This window comes from Octodon degus, unplaced genomic scaffold, assembly GCF_000260255.1.
Source record: "Octodon degus isolate 3935 unplaced genomic scaffold, OctDeg1.0 scaffold00043, whole genome shotgun sequence".
In the NCBI taxonomy this organism is placed as follows: Eukaryota; Metazoa; Chordata; class Mammalia; order Rodentia; family Octodontidae; genus Octodon; species Octodon degus.
Window position 1 is genome coordinate 6,375,080 of NW_004524619.1, and position 25,880 is coordinate 6,400,959.

The 25,880-nt window shown below is 36.0% G+C and overlaps 1 protein-coding gene across 1 annotated transcript in view; it reads left to right on the forward strand.

The window, feature by feature from the left end:
• Fam208a (family with sequence similarity 208 member A) overlaps window positions 1–25,880 on the forward strand; it is a 59,347-nt gene that overhangs the window by 10,657 nt on the left and 22,810 nt on the right. The window contains exons 2-14 of the mRNA XM_023715731.1: window positions 1,814–1,959; window positions 4,400–4,492; window positions 6,038–6,110; window positions 6,489–6,580; window positions 6,911–7,072; window positions 8,049–8,173; window positions 11,078–11,109; window positions 12,507–12,612; window positions 13,375–13,478; window positions 13,557–13,660; window positions 22,534–22,606; window positions 23,097–23,168; window positions 24,130–24,828. Coding sequence (XP_023571499.1) covers window positions 1,814–1,959; window positions 4,400–4,492; window positions 6,038–6,110; window positions 6,489–6,580; window positions 6,911–7,072; window positions 8,049–8,173; window positions 11,078–11,109; window positions 12,507–12,612; window positions 13,375–13,478; window positions 13,557–13,660; window positions 22,534–22,606; window positions 23,097–23,168; window positions 24,130–24,828 — 1,881 coding nt within the window. The remainder of the gene's footprint in view (window positions 1–1,813; window positions 1,960–4,399; window positions 4,493–6,037; window positions 6,111–6,488; window positions 6,581–6,910; window positions 7,073–8,048; window positions 8,174–11,077; window positions 11,110–12,506; window positions 12,613–13,374; window positions 13,479–13,556; window positions 13,661–22,533; window positions 22,607–23,096; window positions 23,169–24,129; window positions 24,829–25,880) is intronic.

Consider the following 25,880-nt stretch of genomic DNA (forward strand, 5'->3'; position numbering starts at 1 on the left):
AGAGGCAGAATGAAAATTCTTGGGGGGAACTATCCGCTCGCCCCCCCCCCCCCCCGTCCCTCTCTTGGACAGAAGCTTTCTTTCTCTCAATAAATATATTCTCATTTAAAAAAAAAAATTGTAATTGTGTTACTCTGTTGATACTCCTTTGTAAGCTTGCAGTCCCAAGTAGGTAATCAGTGTTATACATACTGTTATTGAAAAGTACATTTTTAAAATAGATATTTGTATAATATGGTATGTTAATGAATGTTGTATCTTTTGACTTTTTTTTTTTTTTTTTTTGTACCAGTAATCACACTTAGGACCTTGTGCTTTCAGGGCAGGTACTGTGCTGCTGAGCTGCACAGTGAGATTGTGTCTTTTAAATTAAAAAACCTAGGGGCTGGGGAGATACAGATCAGTGGCACAATTGCCTGCCTGGCAAGTGCTGGGTCCTAAGCTTGATTCCCAGTACCAAAAAAATTTTAAAAAACCCCACAAAAAAGAAATGAACTAACAATTATGAGTAGAAAATTAACATTAAATACAGCTTGCTTATGAGCTTTTATATGCCATACTTTAAGATTATGTAGAAGTAGAATACTTTTCAGTAGTGACCCAAGAGTATTTTGATTCAGATTGGCTCTTACTAGTATCTTAATGAATATAACATAGTTATTATGAATAGTTCTGTCTACAGTGAAGAACACGTGGTTCCTTTTTGATGTGGGGAAAATTATATATATTTGTACAGATTTGATGTGTGAGTTTTATTGGTAAATTAAAATATTTCTTGAGTACAATTGAAATTTCAGTTCATTAGACTAGTAATCCCAAACAAGTTGGATATTTGGAGTTGACTGTTTAAAAATTAAATGGAATATGGAATGGTTGAGGGCATGAGAAATAAAAACTTACTGTCTTTTTTTTTTTTTTTATTTTTTTTTATTTGAGAGAGAGAGAGAGAGACAGAGAGAGAGTGTGTGTGGTGTGTGTGGCCAGCTCAGCCCACCAGGGGGCGGGGCTGGCATGTGGTGCTGGGGGATCGAACCGCGGTCCCTAATGCTTTGCTAAGCTTGTTCTAAGTAGGTGCTTTAGACCACTGAGCCATCTCTCCAGCCCCCTTACTGTCTTATTGTACACCACATGGTGTACTTAGAACTTTTTTCCATGAATTGTCTTATGTATTACATGTGACATATAGTGGTTATTAGAATAGCTGGAGTCTCCATGTACAGAGAACTGAGCTATTGTTTGGTTGTTTAAATAACACTGTCCAGAAAGGCAGTACATGGTAAATCTTGTGTGATTCCAAAGCTTGACTCCAAAGCCTCATATCTTAACATTTTGCTGTCATATAGTAAGTGTCCTACTACATTGTATTGGTAATAAAATTTTTTGGATGTAGTGTACTATATTACTCTCAATTTTAGTACTAAGTACAACCATTTTATTTTATAGATAGTGTAAATGTGTTAAATAATTTTAGCTTTCACTTGTGGTAGAAGTTGCTGAAATAATAGTCCTAGACATCGTCAGCATAATATAAAACAGTTGAGATAAGTTGAGAACACGCAAAGATTCTTATGCCTAAGGTGCAAATTGCAATCTGCTTGTCTAAGGCTAGATCCTTATTGTAGGAACTGAATCAGTCCTGGCAGCTGGGTGTTTTGGGTTTTTTTCCCCCCAGTAAGTTTGTATGTCTTTTGCACATCCAAAATACAATAACCTTGATGCCTTTGTTTACTTATTGAAAGAGATTTGCCCACAAAAATAGAAGTTACATTTAAGATGGAATAATCTTAAAATTTAATGGTGTTTTTTATTTTAGCACTTTTCCAGCCGTTAACTCCAAGCTCTCGAGAATTCGAAGATGTTTTAAATATTCTCCATTCATCTTATCTTGAACCATCTTCAGAGACAAATTTTCATTACAAATGTGCGTGCTTGATACATAATGAGCTTTTGGAAAAAGAGGTATGTTTTAAGTTGTACTCCTAAGATTCTTTTCAGAACCAGTTAACCTGAAAACATTCCTTCAGAAATTATAGTTTTTAAGGGAGCCCAAATTATGGAAGGGTAAATAAGTTTAAATGTTAATCTCTTTTTTCCCCTTAAATAATGTTGCATTTATCTGCTGTGTTAAATTCCTATGCATGGTGATTCTTCAGCCTCAGCCTTCAGAGTGGTGGGATTACAAGCATGGGATTACCACTCCCAGCTTTAAATTATTTATCAGTGAGTGATTTTGTAAAATAGCATACTGAAATTGAATTTTCAACATAGTTTACTTTGTCATGCCTTCATTATAAATTCATAAGCTTTTTGCTCTTGCAGTGCATGTTAATTAAATGTCTGAATTGGAATGAAATCAAATATGTGGTTTTTTTTTGGTGGAACCGGGGATTGGACTCAGATCTTTGCGTTTACCAGTCATGCACTTATCCTATTGAGCCATCTCCCCGGCCCTGAAATACATGTTTTTAAAAAGGTTATCTTTTTTCCCAAAATTGCTTGGGGACTAGATTGATTATCTTATCTTGATTATGTATCATTAGTGGAAATTCTTAGGAGAACAGTTGACTATACTAGTAAATTAAGATTCATGTACAAAGAAAAATATTCATGTGCAAATTTGATATTTGTGTTTTGATTTAGGAAATGGTAAAGTGTGTATTCTGATATAATGTAAACGAGAAGTTTATTTTTCATTGGAAGATAGGGTTTCATTACATAGGTCGGGTTGGTCTTGAGGTCTGTCCTCCTGCCTAAGTCTCCCTAGTCCTGGGAGAGTGCTAAAACAATAGGCAGGCCATTAATCCTGGCCATTGGACTTTTTTTTTCCTTTTTTCATTTATTGTTTTCTTTGTTTTTTGGGGAGGGAGAGTTCCCTGCAAGGCCTCTTCCCCAGCTGGCAAGGGACTGGATGCCTTGGTGGTTGGTAGTGGAGACTGGAGTGTCTTGTTTTCTGCCTTTTCCATTTACCCTTTCTTCCATCTTCCCTTTACCTCTCCCCTGTCTCTCCTTTTTACTTTTTCAGAACCAGAATGAATGTTTTTAGCTCATTTTTTGTTTTGTTTTTAAAAGTTTAAGTCACTGTTTTCCTAAATTGCTATGTTGCCTAGGCTGGGCTGAAATTGCTGTCCTCCTGCCTCAGCCTCCCAGAGGGCTAGTATGCACGTGCCACCATGGCTGGCATTAACATATTACTTTCTAGTGGTTGTAAAATATTACTGATTGTATTTTACAAGTTGGTTAATGAAGTGTTAACAAAATTAAACTTGAAAGAATCTCTAAAAGGTATTAATGTTACTGGCTCCTAGAGAAAACAAAACTTCGGTAGTTTAATGTAGTTTTGTGTATGATAAGAATGATTTGTTAATTTCAGGTAAAAATTTAGTTTGAAGGTATATTAATGAGCAGTAATGGCCTGAATATTAAAAAAATGTCAGTTATTCTGTGATTGAATGTAAACTTGTCTGTATCTAATAAGTGATAGCCTATAGTTTTAGGATGACTGAACAGTTTTTTTAATCATGTAAATTGCACTTTAATCATGTCAATATGTAAGTATGTATATCTTATGTGCTTGGCACCGAGAATAGTTATTAAAAACATGAAAATAATTTTTTTTTTTTTTTTTTTTTTTTTTTGTGGAAGTGGGGATTGAACTCAGGACCTTGCGCTTGCCAGGCAAGTGCTTATTCTACTGAGCTATCTCCCCAGCCCCGAAATAATTTTTTCTTGTCCTAATGAGTTTATAGTCTGGAAGTAGTAGGTCAATCAGTGGATTTATTTTTCATTTTCAAAATGTTATTAGTACATGTTTGTGATGTATGAGAATGAATACAATTATGGGGAGTTGATACCTATACACAGCACATCTTTTGTGTGTTCTACTCGCCATCTGCATTCCTAGAGCCCCTTCCCATCTGCAGATGTCAACAATGAAACATTTAGCACTTGCAATATATCTTAAAATGAAAGACATAAAGATAACTAGAGGGGGCCTGGCCGTAGCTCAGGCCTTTAAGTGGCTGCTTCCACAAAGCTGTCAGCCTCAGGTTGCTGGAGTTCGAACCTCATACCTCTCCAGCTGGCCAAAAGTGCCCTGAAGGCATTCGAGGAACAAAAAAAAAAAAAAAAAGATAACTAGATAGGAATTTATAACATATGGGAGAATTGTAGTACGATAAAATTTTAGTAAAACTGAATAAAATTGATAAATACTCGATGCTTATTCAACTGTTTTGTGTGGGTAAAGAGCACATAATGGGGAAAATAATTTGAAGTAGAAGGAGAGAAAAGGTAATTTTTTACTTTGGTAGGTTTGAGATTTCCTGGAAAAAAATTCTTGGAATGCTTAACAAAGCACAATCATATGCTAAGGAGATGTTATAGATTCAATTTCATTTAGTTTACAGAAAAGCGAAGAGAACTGAAATCTGATGGTCGGTTAGATAAGGAACTTTCAGAATCTTACGCATTTCTCATGGTTGATCGATGTCAGGTAAGTTGATGCTTTATAAAAACAATTTGAGGATGTTTCAACTTAAACTTTTTTTTTTTATTTGATGGTACCAGGGGTTTAACTCGGAATTCCACATATCAGAAACAATTTACTGCTTAACTACACAACTAGTCCCTTTAAATTTTTTTTTTTTTTTTTTTTTTTGCGGAACCAGGGATTGAACTCAGGCCCCTGCACTTGCCAAGGAAGTACTTATTTTACTGAGCCATCTTCCCAGAGCCCCCCCCCCCAAAAAAAAGTTTTTTTTGAGACAAGGTCTTGCTATATTTCCCAAGCTGCCCTTGAACTTTAATTCTCAGTGAGCCTTCTGCTTCTGCTCCTCAAGACTGTGGCTTTTTTATTTATTTATTTATTTATTTTTTAATTATTTTTTTTGTGTGTGTGGAACCAGGGATTGAACTCAGGCCCTTGCACTTGGCACTTATTCTACTGATCTATCTCCCTGGCCCTGACCATGGCTTTTTTAAAGCCAAGCCATGGTTCTCCCAGCTTGTCAAGCCTGACCTTGAATCTAAAATATACCTTTCTCAGGTTCCTAAATGGCTGAGATTGTATGCAGATGCTGTTGTACTGGCTATATTTTTCTTGATCTAATTGGAGGAAGTGATTTAGAGGGGAGAAGTATTAATTGTTTTGTAATTTGTTTTTTAGATATCCTCAGTTTTTTCCTCTGACTCTGATTGCTCCTGTTTTCTTCCCCTTGAATTTGCTTGATAATAATACGTTTCCCTTTGTTTTTTTTAATTTTTATTTTTTATTTTAGGGAAGGGTCTACAGGGTGTTCAGGGTCTCACTGCTAGATTGGACTCGTAGTGATCCACCTGTTTACAGCCTCCCAAGAATGGGATTGCAGGCGTGTGCCACCATGCCCAGTCTCCATTGCTGTCTCAACTCACCTCCAGGGCAGGGCCGTCACAACCCCTGGCCCCTGCACCTGCTTACAAGTGCTTTAATGTGCTGAGCTATTTGGCCAGCCTTCTATTTGTTTTTGTTTTTTGCCTTTTTGAGACAGGGTCTCACTATGCAGTTCAGGCTGGCCTTGAGTTCACTTTGTAGCCCACTGTGGTCTCCAACTCATAAGGATCCTCCTGCCTCAGCCTCCCTAGTACGAGTGTGCCACCATGCCCGGCTCACTTTGTTAAAAAGATTATCTATATCTTATTGATTGTATGTTCTTGGAACTAAGTATTTTCTCTTCTAATTTAAGATGTTTAGGTGGAGCTACTTTTTAAAGTGTTTTGCTGGTTCTGATTCTTTATGTCAAATAAATAAGGATGATTATGTTTCTGAGATGCAGGAATTTGAGGTGTTTCATACCTAGTGTAAATACAAATTCCAGGTGTGGTTACTTCTGAAGTGTCAGTTTCACAATGATATTTGAGCATATACTGACATATATTTGAAATTTGTATAATGTAGAATGTATATAGCTTAGAAGTTTAAATTTTATTTAGAATAAGCTTATAAATTTTTTATGTTTTTAATATTATTATGATTGCAAGGTGAAGTGTTTTGCTTTTTTAGGTTCAAAACATATGTGAAAAAGGATTGCAGGTGGGCCATTCCAAAATAACAATTCTTGGCAGTCCTTCTATGGGTAATTTTTTTTCTTTCTTGTTTGTATTTATTACTAAGTTACCATTAAAATCATAAATTAATTTTGCTGTAGTCCTTGTAATTAAATTTGTATATGCTTTATCATGTTTTTAGAAAAGGAGACTTCTCTGGCTCTGAAATATAAAACTGGCTGTATCTTGTCTGAGTTTGCATGCTTCTAATTGATCAAAGTTTACTTTTTACTATCTTAGCATCTAAGTGATTTTGAAAAATGTGATGCTTTTTCTTTATTTTACTTTGATTAAAACATCAACTGCCTCTACTGTCTTTATATACCTTTACTTTTATTATTACATATTTGTATTTTTTGGTATTTATGTCCTTATTAAAATTCTTTCAATTTTTCTGTCTTTATTAGGTATCTATCTTTCTAAATATGCTGACCTATTACAAGCTAATCCTTTGGAAACGGGGGCAGTGGGCGATGTTGTGATTTTTAAAATAATGAAGGTAATTTCAGGCTTTACATTTCACATATGAAAGACAACAGTTGTCATGGACTTTGACCTGACCCCAAGTGTTTAGGGCTTTGACTCAGTTAAATCCACACTGTTAGTGTTGAAGCTCATGCTTGCGAAGCTATAAAAGATGCTTTGAGAGTAGTTTGTTGTCTTTGATTAAGCTAGCTGTTTTAACACTTTGCCCTTCCAAAGAAAAGAAAAAAGAGGATAATTAATATGTTGGTAATATAGTTTAGTGAAGAGTGTTGTGAGTAGAATTATTGTTTATTTGTATTATTAATGTTTAGACAAATATTTGAGAGATGTTTGTCTATTTTAGGGTAAAATAAAGAGTATATATGACCCTATGGGTGTGAAAAACTTGGAATCCATGTTAAATAAAAGTGCTTTGGACCCGACACCAAAGCATGAATGTCACGTGTCGAAGAATGCAGGTAGAATCACATCACTCTTGGCTTACAGAGCCTATGAGCTTACTCAGGTATGTGCCTAGATTTATGACCTCATATCTGTTGTTACTGAATCCTTCAGAATGTTTCCTTTTTACCTCTGCTCTCACATTAGTGTTTGGCTTCCATGTATCACCACTAGATTCTCTTGTTTATGAATGAGGCTTGTTCATCTACTTTGATATCTATGTTATTCTTGCCTACCTTGCTTTTTGATTTATTTGCAGTTGAGTCCAGAAAAGCTTTTTTTTCTTTTGAATAAGCAAAATCATAGTTAGGTTTTGTTGAGATTTATATATTTTTCTGTCAAATTGAGTTTTCTGAGGCTGACCTGGGATCTTAGCCTCCATTTGTAGCATTTTTATTGGAAAATTTGTTTTGCATTCCCAGCTCCTTAGAAGCAAACTTTTGGAATATTTAGCAGTAGTACGCTTGCGATCTGACACACATAGAATAGTACAGTTGAGGGGCTGGTGAGATGGCTCAGTGGTCTAAAGCACCTACTTAGAACAAGCTTAGCAAAGCACAGGGACCGCGGTTCAATCCCCCAGCACCACATGCCAGGCAGCCCCGCCCCCTGGTGGGCTGAGCTGGCCACACACACAATAATAAATAAATAAATAAATAAATAAATATTTTTTTTAAAAAAGAATAGTACAGTTGGGCGTGGTGGTGCATGCTTGTAATCTCAGCACTTGGGAGGCTAAGGAAGGAGTATTGCTGCAAATTTGATGGCAACCTGAGCTACAAAGTGAGCTCAAGGCCATCCCAAACTGCATAGTGAGACCCTGTTTTAGAAAGACCAAAAATAAAAATAAATAAATAAAAAAGAAACAATATTACGTATCACAAAGTAAATATGAACTACAATTTTTTTCAGTTACACTGACTAACTGAAGCTTGAAATTTACTGTCACGTGCTAAATGGTTTTGTTTCTTAAAACTCAGATAAATGCAAAGATTCTGTGTACTATTTGCCTACCTAATTTTGCATTTTCTTATTTTTAGTATTATTTTTATGAGTATGGCTTTGATGAACTAAGGCGAAGACCAAGACATGTTTGTCCATATGCAGTTGTGTCTTTTACTTACAGAGACGATATGCAAACTCCAAAGTTTGTTTCCTCATCAAGGTAAGACTAAGAATTTTAGACATCATGCAGAGTAAGATGCTACACAATCTATGATACTGGGTTAGAGGATCTTCTTGTCCCCTCTGCTTTCCCCTAAACAACTTTAAGAAAAGTTAACTGAATGCGCGTTTGTTCATGATCACTTTTAGCAGGTCATTGTGAAAGACATATCATTTAGTTTGTGTGGAAACACAAACTAAAATCTCCATAAATGTCATCTGTTTGTGTTGGGCATGGAAAGTCTGTGTAGTTGAGTTAACGGCAGTTTTTAAAAGTGAAATTTTGGATATTTTTCTAAAATTGGAGAGTTTCTATAACTAATGTACCAGATCCATCTCACAAACTTTTTTTTTTTAATGCAGTACCAGGGATCAAACTCAGGACCCTGTACTTGCCAGGCAGGTGCTTAGGCTGCTAAACTATATCCCCAGCCCCTAGACCCATCTCAAACCAATTAAATCTGATACTTAGTAGGGAACCTAGGGATTGGTAGTTTTTTTAAAGCTTCCATATGATTCTAATTATTAACCAGTATTAGTTACCCGTGATAATTTCTTAAAAACACTAAGGTGACCAGACACAAAGTAGTATCCATTTGTTCCATGTGTTGATTCTAGAAAATGTTTTAACGAAATGGATTAATTTACAGAGATGTAGATGAGTTAGTTAAATGTTTATTTTCATTTTGAGTTATATATTTAAAGTTACTAGAAATATCTATTAATTTAGAAAATTTTTTTTCTGTGGGGGGCATTGAACCTAAGGCCTCTCCCACTGAGCTATAGCATCACTCCTTTTAAAAATTATTTTAAAATTTTGAGACAAGATCTTACTATTTTACTGCCAAGGCTGGCCTTGAACTTGTGATACTTACCCTCCTGAGATTAGTCACACACTACTTTTTTAAAAACCATAAATAAAACATTTATGAATGTATTTCATGTGGACCTCTGTCAGTTTCCTGGATTGAATTATCCTGTCATTCCTTTAAGCTGCTTGAGATACAGCACTTTCATGTCAGTGAATAAGCCATGGGAACCATCTGCAGGCACAAGTACCAAGCCATATAATATTAGAAAGCTGTGTTATTTTCTTTTTAAGAACTTGACAATCCCTGGTACTGCAAAATAAATAAATAAATAAATAAATAAATAAAGTTTTACTGGAACATTTTTTAAAAAAAGAACTTGAACTATATATATATATTTATTTATTTATTTATTTGCAGAATTGGGGATTGAACTCAGGCCCTTGCGCTTGTCAGGGAAGTGCTTATTCCACTGAGCCATCCCCCTGGCCCTGAACTATATTTATAATCTCTATGCAACACATGTAATGTAGTAGGTTTTTTTGTTTTTTTTGTGGAACCAGGGATTGAACTCAGGCCCTTGGGTTTACCAGGCAAAGCGCTAATTCTACTGAGCTATCTCCCCAGCCCCTAATGTAGTAGTTTTTTATGAGTGATCTTTTAAAGATTTCTAACACTTACAATGAAGAGGTCATACCCCTAGGAATAATGACTGTTAACTTTCTTTGATTGTGATTTCTATATTATATCAGGTAAGTGTTGATCAGACATCTATCCTACACCTTGAATATTTCAAGGATGCTATTTTGATTCTTTGCATTTGCTGTCCCTTCTTTTTCCCCCAGTTACTTTATCTATACAGGTTTTTCCTATACTACATTTCTTTTTTTTTTTTTTTTTTTTTTTGGGAACCAGGGATTGAACTCAGGCCCTTGAGCTTGCTTGCCAGGCATACATTTCTCTCTTTAAAGGTGGCCTTCTCAGGCCTTTGCTGATTTGTTGTTGCTGTTTTCGTAGTTCTATAACTGTATTTCAAGGTTAATCCGCCCTGAATTGTTTTTTTAAGCCCCTTTATTGTGTGTCTTTTCTTCCTAGCATTCAAAAACCATTACCTGGTAAACTTTTTTTTTGTGTTTAGTACAGGGTCTACAGGGTCTCCCTACTTTGATCAGACTCATAGTGATTCTCCTGTTTTCAGTCTCCCAGGTGCTGGGATTACAGGGCATGCTACCATGCCCAGTCTTAATCACAATCTCAGAGCAAGAAGGAGGATGAGGGGGTGGGAGGGTGGGGCGGGGCCGGCGGCAGGTCTGGGATCAAACCCTGGCTATTCTGCTGCGCGCTGCCTAAGCAGGCACTTTAATCTGCTGAGCTATCCGCTGGTCCTTGCTAAACTTTATTATACATTTATTATTATTTGCCTTCCTCATTAGATTGTAAATTCTTTGAAATTCAACATGGACTTTGTCTTGTTTATCCCTATAATCCTGTTACCTAGAATCATGCCTGTAAATAATAGAATAATATTAGAAATTATTTTGGGGGGCCGGCAAGATAGCTCAGTAGAGTAAGCACTTGCCTGCCAAGTGCAAGAGCCTGAGTTCAATCCTCAGTTCCGCAAAAAAAAAAAAAAAAAAAAAAAAAATTTTTTTTGAATGTCAGGTGAATATATTTAAATATACCCTGAACTTTTTTTTCTAATCCTATCATTGAGATAAAATAATTGAAAGAAACTTTAGTGAACTTTTCTCTGTTAATGGATATTTTTTGGTGGAATAAAACCTCACTTTTCTTTCTGGACCAATGTACTAATAGCAAAAATGCTATTTTTAAAGTGGATTTGAATTTATTAAATTTTGTAATGACATTCATTTATTCTACTTGGAGGAAGAATTTCATTCTCTTATTCAGTGTACCATTACAAATAGTGTCTATAGGCTGAGGGATGTAGCTCAATGGTAGATTGCCCTTCTGGCATGTATGAGGCCATGGGTTTAGTTCCAGCCATTGCAAAAATGCACTTAGATTAAGGTTCTAACTGTTAACTTTCATGTTTTTACCAATTAGTAATCGTTTTTCTTTTAAAAAATTTATAGATCTAACAGCTTTAATGCAGATAGAAACACAGGTAAGAGTCTTGTATTTCTTTTGTTTTATAAATTGAAAGAACATATGCAAAAATGAGAAATGCTTTATTTTTATAATGAATGATAATCTGTTGTTATCATGTGGCATTAGTACTTGGTCATCCAAGCATAAGTCTCCTTTAAGAAGTTACTATTTCTGAAGATAGAACAAATGATAACTTTAAACATAAACGATAAATAGATTTCACAACTCAGCCTTTTTATTTTTATTTTTTTGAGACTAGATCTCACTGTCAGGCTGGCCTTGTATTTGTGGCATTTCTCCTGCCTCAGCCCCTGGGATTATAGGCATCTATCACCATGCCTGGACATAATTCAACCTTTAGAAAGTATGAAATTCATCAGAGGTTTAGCATTTAGAAAAGATAAAGATTAAAAGCATTATTGACCTTAACTTGAGGTTTCTTCATAATGAAAAGTGAACCACTAGAAGATAGGAGACATTGTGAACATTTCATATGCTACCAGATTTAACATAGTCTCTTGGAGGAGGTGAAAGGGCAGTGAGTACATTGTCTTTATCTTTCTTTCTGATGACAGACGGAAAAAGTGTTACTTGTTGAAACTGAATTTTTTTTTTTTTTTTTCTCTGAATGCCTTCAGGGCAGGTTTGGCTGGCTTGAGTTGTGGGGATCTAACTGCAACAACCTGAGCCTGACTGCTTTATTGAAGCAGCCACTTAAAGAAATGAGCTAAGGGGCAGGCCCCTGAACCTGATTTTTTTTTAAGGAGCAAAGCTACTTAAAACTAAAATCTTAATATTTGAACTTTTGTGGAAATTGATTTTTTTTTTTTTTTTTAATCTTTATTTTAGGAAAGGGTCTACAGGGTGTTCAGGGTCTCACTACTAGATTGGACTTGGACTCATGGTGATCTGCCTGTTAACAGCCCTCCAAGAGCTGGGAGTACAGGCACACGCCACATGCCCATTCTCAATGTCCTGATTTTATTTAATTAATTAATTTATTTATTTTTTGGCAGAACCGAGGATTGAACTCAGGCCCTTCCGCTTGCCAAGCAAGCACTTATTCCATTAAGCCATCTCCCTGGCCTCTTATTTTATTTAATTTTTTTGGTGGAACCGGGGATTGGACTCAGGCCCTTGTACTTGCCAGGCAAGTGCTTATTCTACTGAGCCATCTCCCCAGCCCTGTAAATTGAAGTATGTTTGTTTTCTAGTTAGGACTTGTTTCTAGATGGTTTTTTTTTTTTTTTTTGGTGGAATTGAGGGTTGAACTCAGGCCCTTGTGCTTGCCAGGGAAGCACTTATTCTACTGAGCCATCTCCCTGGCCCTTTTCTCTTATTTTTAGTAATGTGCATTTATTTCTGTAGGTTGTCAAAAGCAATGTTATTGTTATTAATTTTTTTTTAATTTAGATAAATTTAACTACACCTTGTGGAAAGGACAGCTTTTAAATAAAGGAAAGCTTCTGTGTTATATTTCTCTGAGGTCAGCTACTCGTGCTTTTTTGCCTATCAAGCTGTAAGTATGGTATAAGAAAATAACAACTGATTATTAATTTCTTTAATTTTTTTATATTTACATTTTGCTTTGTTCCAGAAGAATTTAAATGCTTTTTTAAGAAGATTTAATAACTTTAGAAACTTAATTGATAAAAGGAGCCCTCTACTTTATCTTGAAGATTGGCTAGTTGTACCCATTTGTGGCATAAAATTTTTTGTAGGTCATTTTAAATAAAATCTTTACATGTTTTATCCTAATTACAGTTTTCACTTTGAATATCATAGATTTATTTATTTTTTATTTTATTTTTTTTATGAATATCATAGATTTAAAAGTTACTAGTTCTTTGTTGGAAATTCCTTGATGTAGTTAAGTTAAAATACACAGGCTGTTTTTTGTACTGTGTAACATGCTGGAGTACAATGATCTGAAACAATCATTTGCTACCACTGCAGTAAGTATTATAGGCTTTTGTAGGGATTTGAAAATTAACAGTTTTTACTTGAGTTGTCTTTAATAAAATGGCAGTTTAGTCCTTTGTTATTGCTAAAATTGGTATATAGATTAGCTTTTGGTTGTGGATGCAAGTTTGGTAGTGTACCAGGCTATGTATAAGCATCTAGACTTGCCATATAACAAGTCCTTTTTAGAATAAGGTGTAATATTAATGTATACACCCTTCTGTTTTCTCTTCTGTTTTGAGTATGATAGTATTGTTAAAGTTAAAAAGACAGGTAAGGCAAATGTCCTTTTTTTTTTTTTTTTTTTTTTTCTTCCCAGTCCTGAAAAGTTAGATGTTGAAATAGTTACAAGTATTGATCATCTGAAACAGAAAATCCCTCCAGCACTGTTTCATAAGGAAACATACCTAGGTCCAAATGAAGGTAAAGTAATTTGATTTTACTAAAATAAAATGAGAAGCAGACTATTTGCATACTTACTGTGTGTTTTTTTAATGTCAGTTTTGAAGAATGGAATGTATTGCAGTCTTTATGAAGTTGTAGAAAAGACAAGAATTGCAAGTAACATGGAGAGTTTACTGCAAAAACTAGATAAAGAAAAACTTGTAAGTAAAAGGTTTTAAATTTTTTTGAAAGCATCAGTGATTATATTAATATTTCAGTTTAGTTTTTGCCTCAGTATTAGAAAGCCTCTCTGTTGCTATCATTCAGTTAAAAGTATTTTATTATGGCTAGTACTCTTCTTTCTGACCATGACACTAGATCTTCTATGATAGTAGTGGTGAACCTATGGCACATGTGCTTCAGCCAGTTCTGTTATTAAATCTCTAACAGGTTCACTATCACTATTCTGTAGTCTTTCTTATGAAGTATCTTTATGACTTTGTAATTTATCTTTATGTTTTGTAATTATGAAGGTGATAGTCAAATATTTTTTGAGTATTTTGGTTTTGGTACTGGGGGCTGAACCCAAGGATTTCACACTGAACTGCTTACAGCCCTTTTTACTCTTTTAGACAGATCTTACTAAGTTGTCAGAGAGTAGCAGTAAGAGATTTTGTTCCATTCTATGCGCTGTTGTTTCTCTTGTTGTGCAGAAACTTTATCACTTGATATAGTCTACTCATGAATTTTTGGTATTACTTCCTGTGCTGTTAGGGTCCTACTTCTAAAGTCTGTTTATGCCTATGGCTTCAAGTGTTTCAGGTATGTTCTAGTAGAGTCAGAGTCTCAGGTCTTATACACAGTTCTTTGATCCATTTTGAAATTGATTTTTGTGCCGAATAGATAGCAGGTTTGATACAGGATAGATAGCAAGTTTTAGTCTTCCACATAAGGATATCCCTTTTTCCCAGTACCATTTGTTAAAGAGACTCTTTGCTCCAATATAGGATTTTTGCTTCTCTGTCAAAATCAGTTGTAGCTGTGTAGGTTTATTTCTGTGTCTTTTATTCTGTTCCATTGGCTTATGGGTCTTTTTGTGTCTCTGTCCCATGCTGTTTTATTAGTATGGCTTTATAGTATAATTTGAACTCAGGTATCGTGATGCCTCCAGCCTGGCTTTTTTTGCTTAGGATTGCTTTGGCTATTCTGGGTCTGTTGTGTTTCCTTATTAGTTTTAGGATTTTTCCCCTCTAATTCTGTGAAGAGTGTCATTGGAATTTTGATAGGGGTTGCATTGAATCTATAAAATGCTTATTCTGACAATCTGTGTACAGGGGTCTTTCCATATATCAGTGTTCTTCAATTTCTTCCATGTTCTGTAAGTTTCATTGTAGTTTTTTCCCCTCTTTTGGATAGGTTGATTCCTAGGTGCTTTTCATTTTTAAAAAAATTTATGTATTAGGTACCAGTATAGGATCTCATTATGAAGCTCTACTGGTAGTGATCCACCTGTGTATAGCTGCCCAAGTGCTGGGATTACAGGCGAGTGCTACCACACCCAGACTCTGGTTTCAGGCTCAGGGTTCCCTGGGGGTGGGGCCGGTGCATCATGTGGGACCAGGGATCAAATCATGGTCCTTCCACTTGCCAAAGTGGGTGATTAGTCTGCTGAGCTATCCCTCTGGTCCTATTTCACTTTTTTGAAGCTGTTGTGAATGGAATCTTTTTTCTAATTTGTTTCAGTTCATTAGTCTATAGTGTTTTGTGTGTGTATACATGATTTTTTTTTTTGCACGGGGTGGCATACTGGAGATTGAATCTTGGGTGTGAACCGTGTTAAATATGTATCTTACTATAGAGCTACATTGGATGTATATGTAGAAGTATAATTGATATATATACATATATATATATATAGAGAGAGAGAGAGAGGGAGAGTTAGTTTATGTCAGATCAGTGTGATATTTGATAGTTTTTGTATGTTCCTGGCATTTTTATGCAGATTTTATTATCTAGGAGGAACTTTTTCTGGCAACAGGTTCTTACTGCATTGCTCAGGCTGGCCCTCCTCACTGCTAGGCTCAAGGGATCCACCAGTGGCAGATGGCTGAGGCTACAGGCAATAGTTTTTATACTCCTTTTCTTTAATGTTACTATGTATGCATTCAGGATTCTTCTAGTCTGGAGCAGGATTTTTTTTTTTTTTTTTTTTTTCCCTTCGGAAGTGGGGATTGAACTCAGGCCCTTGCGTTTGCCAGGCAGTTGCTTATTCTACTGAGCCATCTCCCCAGCCCTCTTATAGTCTGATGTTTGATAAAAGTAGTGATTTGTAGACACTGTTGTCTTAATTTTCAAAAGGCCACTTCATGCATTTCATTATTTAGTAGGAAAATGGCAGTAGGTTTTTTTGTGAATTTATAAAATCTGTTTTGGACTTTGCTTTTTATACATGAAGGGATTTTGAGTTTCAGCAAATGAGTATTTTTTTAAATATTAGGGTTTAGTAAAGAAAAAACCCAGTAAAGAATGTATATGTGCAAATGTGCATGAACCTGTATGTGTAGAAGAGATTTATTATAAGGTATTGGTTGATTATAGAGGCTGACTTAATCCCAAATGGGTGGTTAGAGCTGGGCATGATGGTGCACATCTTTAATGCCAGCACTTGGGAGGCTGAGGCAGGAGGATTGCCATAAGCTTGAGGCCAGCCTGGGCTACATAATGAGTTCAAGCCCTGCCTGAATTACACAGTGAGACCCTCTGTCAAAAAAAAAAAAAAAAAAAAAGGTTTAGTTAGCAAGCTGGAGATGCAGAAGATTTGATGTAAAACTTACTCTGGAGACCTAGCACCATGAATGTCATAAGACCCTCTTTTTTTTGGTGGAACTGGGGATTGAACTCAGGCCCTTGCACTTGCCAGGCAAGTGCTTCATCCATTGAGCCATCTCCCTGGCCCCATTAGCTCAATTATAGCCCGAAGGTTGGCAGTTCTTGCTTTGCAATTTTTGTGTAAGATTATACTAGCATCCCAGAATAAACTAGGTAATTTTTTTTTAATTTTTTTATTTATTTGAGAGAGAGAGAGAGAAGAGAGAGAGAAAGAGTGTGTGGTGTGTGTGTGTGGCCAGCTCAGCCCACCAGGGGGCGGGGCTGGCTGGCATGTGGTGCTGGGGGATTGAACCGCGGTCCCTATTGCTTTGCCAAGCTTGTTCCAAGTAGGTGCTTCAGACCACTGAGCCATCTCTCCAGCCCTAAACTAGGTAATTTTTTTAAAGAGATGGATGAGTATAGTTATCCATTGGAGTAGTTCTTGGACCACCCCCCCCCCCCATACAGCTACCAAAATTGATGCTTGCTCAAGTCCCTCATAAGTGGTTTTTTTTTTTTTTTTTGGCAGAACTGGAGATTAAACTCAGACCCTTGAGCTTGCCAGGGAAGCGCTTATTCTACTGAGCCATCTCTCCAGCACATTTTTTTTTTTTTTTTTTGGTGTATTTTTGTTTTTTGAGACAGGGTCTTACTATGTGGTTTGACCCTGAACTTTTTTTCTGGTAGCCTTTTGTTTTGGTCTTTGATGATTTGCAATTACCTTATTTAGGCATACATTTCATATCTGCCTCACTTGATGTGTATTTTTCCATACCTATCATACCTTTTAGATCTGTTCTTTATGTTTCTTAACCTTTTTGTTTTCTACTTGTTCATTTGTCTTGCAGTTTAAATTTCATCATAATTATCTACCAATACAAAAGTTCTATATGTGGTTGTGTCCAATTTGCTATTTCATGTGTTTCTAATTTCATAGAGAAATTTTTTCCTGAAAGTTATATCTGATTCATTTTGTTTTGCTTTGAGACAGTCCCATTCTATAATTTAGGCTGGCCTTAGATTCACTACATAGCCCAGTTTGGCCTCAAACTCAATCTAATCATCCTGTCTCAGTCTCTTGAGTGCTGGCATTACAGGCGTGTGCCACCATAAGTAGTATTTGATTCTTTTTGGATCCGGCTGTTCATTTTTTTTAACAGGTTCTTAATCTTTCAGGCTTATTTATCTGTTATGTGCCTGGCACAGTTGTAAGAGATAGAAATTATACTGTGGTAGTCCTTGCCATTTTTTTTTTTTTTTGAAATGAAATTCACACAATATAAAATTCACCTTTTGTAGCCTTTTTAAAGCATACAATTCAGTAGTTTATAGTAGATTGATAATGTTGTGTAACTATCACCACTATCTAATTCTAGAAAATTTTCTTCATTGCAGAAAAAAAAAACCAACCCTTGTAGTCCTTAACTATTCATTCAGTGTTCTCTTTCCCAAGTGCCTGGGGACCATTACTTGTTCTCTGGATTTGTGTATTCTAGACAGTCTGTATAAATGGAATGAGGCCTTTTGTGCATGGCTTTTATTGAGTATTGTACTTTCAAGTTTCAGCCCTGTTGTAACATGTTCCTGTGCTTCATTCCTTTCTATGGATGAATTTTAATTTGTTATGGTATGTAGATAATGCCATATTGTGTTTATTAGTTGTTTCCTCATTTTGAGTATAATAATAATAACTATTGAGGATCTCACTATACAGTTCAGGCTAGCTTTGAACTCACTGTTTAGGCTGAGTGAGTTCAGTCCAAGCTGGCGTCCAACTCACAGCAATCCTCTTACCTCAGCCTCCCACATGCTGGCATTATAGGTATTGCACTACCACACCTAGCTATACCTTTTGACTATTAAAAACATTGCTACATACAAGCTTAAATATCCCATGGTGGGCTGGGAGATAGCTTGGTGGTCAAAGTGCCTACCTAACAAGCATAAGGACCTGGGTTTGATCCCTGGTCCACATGCTGTGTGGGCCCTGGAATGCTGAGTGTGATGGCACACGCCTATAATCCCAGTGCTGGGGAGGCTGAGAGAGGAGGATCACTACAAGTCTGGGCTGCGTAGGGAGACCCTGTACCAAATTAATAAAAAAAGATTTAAAAAATCACATGGTTTCTCTTGTAGGAGAAACCTTATATAAATGAAGTACAAAATGAAAGATAATAGAAGTAAGGAGAGGTGTTTTTCCAGTGGGAAGGGGATAAGAGAATATAGAGAATGGGAAGGCAGAGGAGTAAAGGGAATGAAGAAAGAATTAAGATGTATGTGCTGGCGATACAAGTCAGCCTGTCTAGCAAGCACAAGGTCCTGAGTTCTATTCCAGTACCAAAAAGAAAGATTAAGATGTATTATGTATATGTACTAATCCTCAAGAAGAATGCAGTCATTATGTACTGGAAACATAAAAACAAAAAAAGTGTAAGAAAATTAGAACAGATTAAAAAAAATGAGGTACATTTATGTATAAGCCTTTATGTGAACACGTTTTTCAGTTTTGCCAATTATTTCTGGAACTTTCATTGAGAATTATTTGATATTTTGCATTTGATAATTTCAAGTTGAAACCTTCAGATGTTTGAATCTGTGTTTTCTACTGATTCTCACATAGTTTATTTTCTTCTAAGCTATAGGATTTATGGTCAGCTCCTTGTATACTTTTTAGAAGGCAGCTGTGCTCAACACTATACCACCAATGCTCCTTGTATGTTTTTTGAATTTTAGTTCCAGATGGCCTCTGATATTATTTAATAAGTCATCGTAGTAGAATACAGTAAGAAAAATTGACAGCCTGAATTAATACTGTTTTCTGAATGGAACAAAATAAAGTATGATAAGTAAGGCAGCAAGAACATAGAGCTCCTGTTTTTTTGTCTTTAGAGACAGGGTCTTGCTATGCCGTGCAGGTTGGCCTTGAGCTCACCTTATAGCCTGAGCTGGTCTTGAACTTGAACAATTCTCCTGCCTCTGCCTCTGCCTCCTGAGAGTTGGGATTACAGGCTCCTGGGTTTTTGTTTCCTGTAGGATTATAGGTGTTTCTTCGGCTTGCAGCCACAAATAAAAATGCTAAGGTCTCTGTCTACCTGACAGTCGTTTCTGCCTGTAGTCCATGGTTTTCTGTCTACATCATGGTTCCTTAAAGTAGAAGTCTTTAGGGCCCATAGGCCAGTGGAATTTATAGGCTGAATACTCTTATTTGGAGTGGGTGAGAGGTTAAATGTATTTAGCTGGTTTTCTTTGGTGAGCACAGAACATGGAAATGTTTCTTCAACATCCTGTTCAGATAATTTGGTATTGGGCAAAATGCTAAAAGAGATATTATCTTTAAAAATTACCGGGTAGGGGCTAGGGAGATGGCTCAATGGAATAGCCTGTCTGACGAGCACAAGGTTCTGAGTTCAATCCCCGGTTCCGCCAAAAAAAAAAAAAAAAATTATACCAGGTACATTGTCCACTTGTACATACTCAGAGATATATTATGACTGTGACATTAATGATAAAGGTAAGGCTCACTTTAAGCATCAAAGGACTAGTTGTACATGTCACTTAGCAATATTGTGCAGCTTCGTTTGGATATTTCTAGGAGACAAGAACAACTGCAGAGATAAAGCTTTTATATCTTAAAGCATACTCTTAAACTCCTTTAATGACATAAGCGTCTGGAATGAATACAGGTATAAAAAAGGGAAAGAATTTTCCACCCTTTGAGAATGGTCCCCAGACACCTTCTGATTGTCATTCTTATCAGGTTATTTTATTATTATTTATTTGTGTGTGTGTGTGTGTGTGTGTGTGTGTGTGTGTGTGGCCAGCTCAGCCCACCTGGGGGCAGGGCTGGCTGGCATGTGGTGCTCGGGGATTGAACTGTGGTCCCTGTGCTTTGCTAAGCTTGTTCCAAGTAGGTGCTTTAGACCACTGAGCCATCTCACCAGCGCCTCTTAGCAGGTTATTGTCAGAACTGCATGAACATCATTTGGTGTCTCTCTCTTTTTTGTTTTGGTACTGGGGATCAAACACAGGACCTTGCACCTGCCAGGCAGGCACTTAAGCTGCTGAGCTATCTCCCTAGCCCCCGGTGTCTTAAGAATTTGGCACAGGTTGAATTGAGATAAGAGACATTGCCCCAGGGGAAGTTAGTCTACTGGGACTTTTGAATCCCTAAATATGATATCACTTTTTCTTTGTCTTTTTGAGACAGGGTCTCACTATACAGTCCAGACTGGCCTTGAGCTCCTTTTGTAGCCCAGGCTGGTCTCAAACTTGGAATGATCCTTTTGCCTCAGCCTCCAGAGTGTCACTCTGGGATGACAGGTGTGTGCTCCTCCACACCCAGCTCTTTACTTTTGTGTGTTCAATGTTTTTATTAAATGTGAATGAGTAACATGGTCACTTTTTAAATTATTAAGTTTTTGTGCAAGTTTTGCTTACTGGCATTGTTTAATAGGAATTTAGGTGGAAGAATTTTTTCTTCCAGAGTCCAACTATCTGTGTTCAGCTGCCATGCTCAATTCCTCATTTACTCTCCTCACCTGTTTATTTATGTATGATCTCTTAGGCTTAATCATTTAAGTTATATTACTTAACTAAAAAAAAAAAACAAAAAACAAAAAACTTACCTGTCCATTTATTAAAAAAATATGTGAAGCTTTTTTTTTTGGAGGGGGACAGTAATAAGGATTAAATCCAGTCACTGCCTTTGTGCTGAGCTATATCTCTAAATTTTTTTTTATTTATTTTGAGAGAAGGTCTCACTAAGTTGCCCAAATTGACTTTCACTTGGGATTCTCTTGTCTCAGCCTCATGAATAACTGAGATTACAGGATATGCCACTGTGCTCAGCTCTTAGGTACTATTTTAAGGAAGCAGCCCATCCCAAAAGAATATATTCTCAAGGACATTCCTGGATAACTTGGTTTTCTTGATTACTTTACAGTCAGATTCTTGATCTGACTTTGTAGATATTTATCCCAGTCTCTTCTCACCTTTTTACTAGTCATAGGCATAGTTGGCTCTCCTAAAATGTATTTCCCATAGTCTTAGGCTCTTTCAGTATAGTACCTACCTGTTCTTCAAAAATCAATCTTCAAAATACTCAGTAAATTTTTTTTTTTTTAAATGTATTTGGTACAGGGTCTACCAGGTGTACAGGGTCTCACTATGGAGATTAGATTCATAGTGATTCTCCTGTTTTCAGCCTCCCAAGTGCTGGGATTACAGGCCTGTGCCACCACACCCAGTCTCATTCACCATCTCAAGAGCACATCGGAACTGAACCCTGGCCGCTGAGCTCTGCCTAAGCAGGCGTTTTAGTCGACTGAGCTATCTGGCCAGCCCAATAAATCTTTCTTGACCATCTTTTAGTACCATAAGAAAACTGTGTTTTCCATTCCTTTTCCTTTATAAATCTTGAGAAACTTTTTTGTTGTGCATAATTAATGGTATTTTTATTAGTGCTCTCTATACTCATAAATTTCTTGTCATCTGTGACCTTGTGTTACTTTTAAGTTATCTCTGACATGGCAAATTGCAGAACATTAAGTATGCGTGTCATTAGATTATGGCAATATTTTTCATTTGAGATTAATCTCATATTTTCAAAAGTAGTATTTCATAATGTTTTATACTCAGCATGCAACACTGTGGGCAATTTAGCATCTTTTAAAATGATGACAAAAATATGAAGTCTTTAGTTTGGTATTTGTATTTTTGCTGCAGGGAAAAGTTAGTAAGTTTGCTTTGTAGTTAATTATGAGGATTATCTTAGTAATATTTTCCATTTGTATTTTGAAAACAAATTTGATGAGAGTGCTGTTAATTGGCAGAGTTGGTAGAAAGAGCTAAGGAGTTTTTCTTTGTTTTGGGCAGGGATAGTGCTGAGGATTAATTTTATTTTATTTAAGTTTATTTAGTGTGTGTGTGTGTGTGTGTGTGTGTGTGGCCAGCTCAGCCCACCAGGGGGCGGGGCTGGCTGGCATGTGGTGCTGGGGGATGGAACCACGGTCCCTGTGCTTTGCTAAGCTTGTTCTAAGTAGGTGCTTTAGACCACTGAGCCATCTCACCAGCCCCGTTGAGGATTAATTTTAAATGAATTGACTAGTAATATTTTGCTTAAAATAATAATTAAGAACTTTTTTCTTTATAATTAGTGGAATGTGTTATGTATTTGACTTATAATAATAATAAAGCAGATAAATTTCTTTCCTTTTCCAAAATGCAGGTTCTTGTTAAACCATTGGGAGACAAAGGATTCCTGTTTTTTCTCTCTCCTTATCAGATGGTTTCTCCATATGGTAGGTGGTTTTCTGTCTTTTTAACAGTTTGAAAAAATCTTTCAGTTAAAACACATTTCTGGGGGCTGGAGAGATGGCTCAGTGGTCAAAGCACCTACTTAGAACAAGCTTAGCAAAGCACAGTGGACCGCGGTTCAATACCCCAGCACCACATGCCAGCCAGCCCCACCCCCTGCTGGGCTGAGCTGGCCACACACACACACACACACACACACACACACACTAAATAAATGTAAAAATAAATAAATAAATAATTTAAAAAAAAACACATTTCTGTTGGGTATGATGGCACATGCCAGTTACCCCAGCATTTGGGAGGCCGAGTCAGGAGGAGCCCCATGAGTTTGAGGCCAGCCTGGGCTACTGAGTGAGTTCAAGGCCATCTTGAATTACATAGTGATGCTTTGTTTCCAAAAATAAAACAAAACAAACAAACAAACAAACCACATACAAAAACACATTGCTGATAAATGTGGCTTCTGTTTTTTAGAACATCAGACTGTGAAGTCTCGAATCCTACATGCTTTGTTTCTATTTCAAGAACCTAGAAGCATAATTACTTGTAAGTTCTTTAAGTATCTAAATTTAATTACTTATACCTACATGTTACTGAAAATTATCAGATAATTTACTTAACATTTTATCTTTACCCACATCAACTTTTGATAAATATTGGGGAGAATAAGAGATACTAATTTAAAACACACATGACTTGATATTTATCTTAAGAAAAAACTTTTTGGTTTTATCATTGCTTTTTCACTTACAAAGTTTGATATAATTTTTATGGTATTGTGACTAGCTTTTGAGGATTTTATATGGGTTTTTTTTTTTTTTTTAGTGGTACATTTTTGATTCACATTTTAGTGACATTAATGTGTCATGTACCAGGTTAAAGAGATTCATTGCTATTTGTTTCTCAATAAAATTATTTAAAAAAAAATAAAATGCTAAAAAAACCCAAAATTAATGGGAGTTTTTGATATTCATTAGAAAAAATTTTCTATTCACTCTGTAAGAATAAACTTTACTACTATGTAAGTTCCTACTAATGAGTTCACTGTTGGAGTAAAAATGAATTTTGTTGCTCCTTATGAGTTTATATTTCTCAGTTGTGGCGACTTTGTGCCTGTTTATCTGCTTATGGGAAAGAGAGTTTATATGAAGATAAAGTTGTTACTTGTGAGAGAAAGGAATGACATTGCTGTCATTTGGAGAAGTGTCTTACGTGGAGTCTTAGGTCTTCACCTCTGTTTCTCCTTTTCTTGTGCTTATCAATATTTGAATTACCTAGGGGTAGTATGAAATTAAGATCTTGATTGATTATTTTTTCTTTTAAAAATATGTTCTGCTATATCATTTACTTTTTTGTTGGCCTGTTTTTGCCCTCTAAACCTGCTATTGCTCTACTACATAGCTGATTTAGTTCAATATTAATATATAAAAGTTACACCTTTTTTTGGAAGTATGCATATCTGTATTTGATGAGTTTCTTGATTGTGACTTCTGTTGTTTGTTCACAGCACAAAAGGTTTCGACCAATACAGCACCACAGGAGAGGCAAGAGAGTATGCCAGATATGTTAAGAATAGCTCAATTCTTACAGTTTGCATTGATTCATTGTCGAAAGGAATTCAAAAGCATAAACACTGTAAATTTTCATTCTGTTGTTGAAAAGTATGTAACTGAATTTTTTAAGCGAGGTTTTGGTTCAGGTAAACGAGAATTTATGTTTTCATATGATTCACGTTTAGATGATAAAAAATTCTTATACTCAGCACCAAAACATAAGTCCCATATTGATAATTGTTTGCATACCTATATTTTTCAACCTGAAATGTATCAGTTACCTGTTTGTAAACTAAAAGAGCTATTTGAAGAAAATAAAAAACTTCAGCAGTTCAGTCCACTTTCAGATTATGATGGTCAAGAAGAAGAAATGAATGGTACAAAAATGAAATTTGGAAAACGAAGCAGCTCAAGGCGTGAAACTATTCCATCCGGAAAACAGAAGTCATGTCATTCTTTGGATTATGATAAGGATAGAGTGAAAGAATTGATTAATTTAATTCAGTCCAGGAAAAAAAATGTTGGCAGGGACTCAGATACAGAAGATATGAGAAGCAAAACTGTCTTAAAGAGGAAGCTTGAAGACCTGCCTGAAAATATGAGAAAGCTTGCCAAAACCAGTAATTTATCTGAAAACTACCATCTGTATGAAGGTAAAATAATAGATTTTTTAAAAAATAACACAATAACATCCAAAAATACCGCAATTAGTTCTTTCCTATACAGATGTGCAATTTAAAGCTTGTGGTCAAATCCAGATTGTCCCTATCTTTTTGTAAAGAAATGTTAGAATGTATGTATCCATGCCGATTTATATGTGTGCATGTGGCTTCTTTCACACTATAATGGCAGAGTTGGGCTGGAGACTATCTGTAGCCCACACAGTCTAAAATACTTACTGCCTGGTCTTGTACAAAACATTTTTTACTCTTGCCTTCGTGTGTCAGATTTCAGGATAGTTTGATTTAGGCTAATAAAGTATACTCAGCTATTTTCCTTCTAATCAGAGTACCTGTCCTTTTAGAGTCCTTTAGTTTCATAATTGGAGAAATATCACAATACTGGATTCTTTTAGGATGTTACATAAAGAATCCCTTTGGGCTTTAATATGTATTAAAAAAATTTTTTTTTTCTTTTGCCCTCAACTTGTCCTGCACTCTCCAACTCCTGAACCTAAGCTTTGGTATTTCTTAGATGAATACATAATTTTCCACTCTAGGAATCTAGGAGTGTCTTCTACATTTTTTTTCTTTGTTCTTTGCTTTGCTTTCTCTTTTGGTTGACAGAAAAGACAAAAATGAAATGGAGACTTAAGTGTATGTGTTTAAATACTTTAGTAAGTTAAAACATTTTATCACTTATATATATCTTGTTACTACACAGCTTGCACTTCTTAGTGATCCTCCTTTTCAGCCTCTCCAGCACTGTGTGCCCCATGCGTGGTTTTGGTGGCTGGCACAGCATGCAGTACTGGAGATCAAACCCTGGGCCTTATACTTGCCTGGCAGACACTTAGACTGACCACTTAGCTATCTCTAGGGCCTTATCGCCTAAGTTTTTAAAATACTCACACAATCCTAAGTCCGTTGATAAGGAATACATTGTTTTTGCATTCAGGAACCTTTGATATGATAGTTCACATTTTATACTGCTGTTTTCAGTTATGGCAAGTCTGAGTATTCCTCTATTTCTTTTTCCTTTTTTT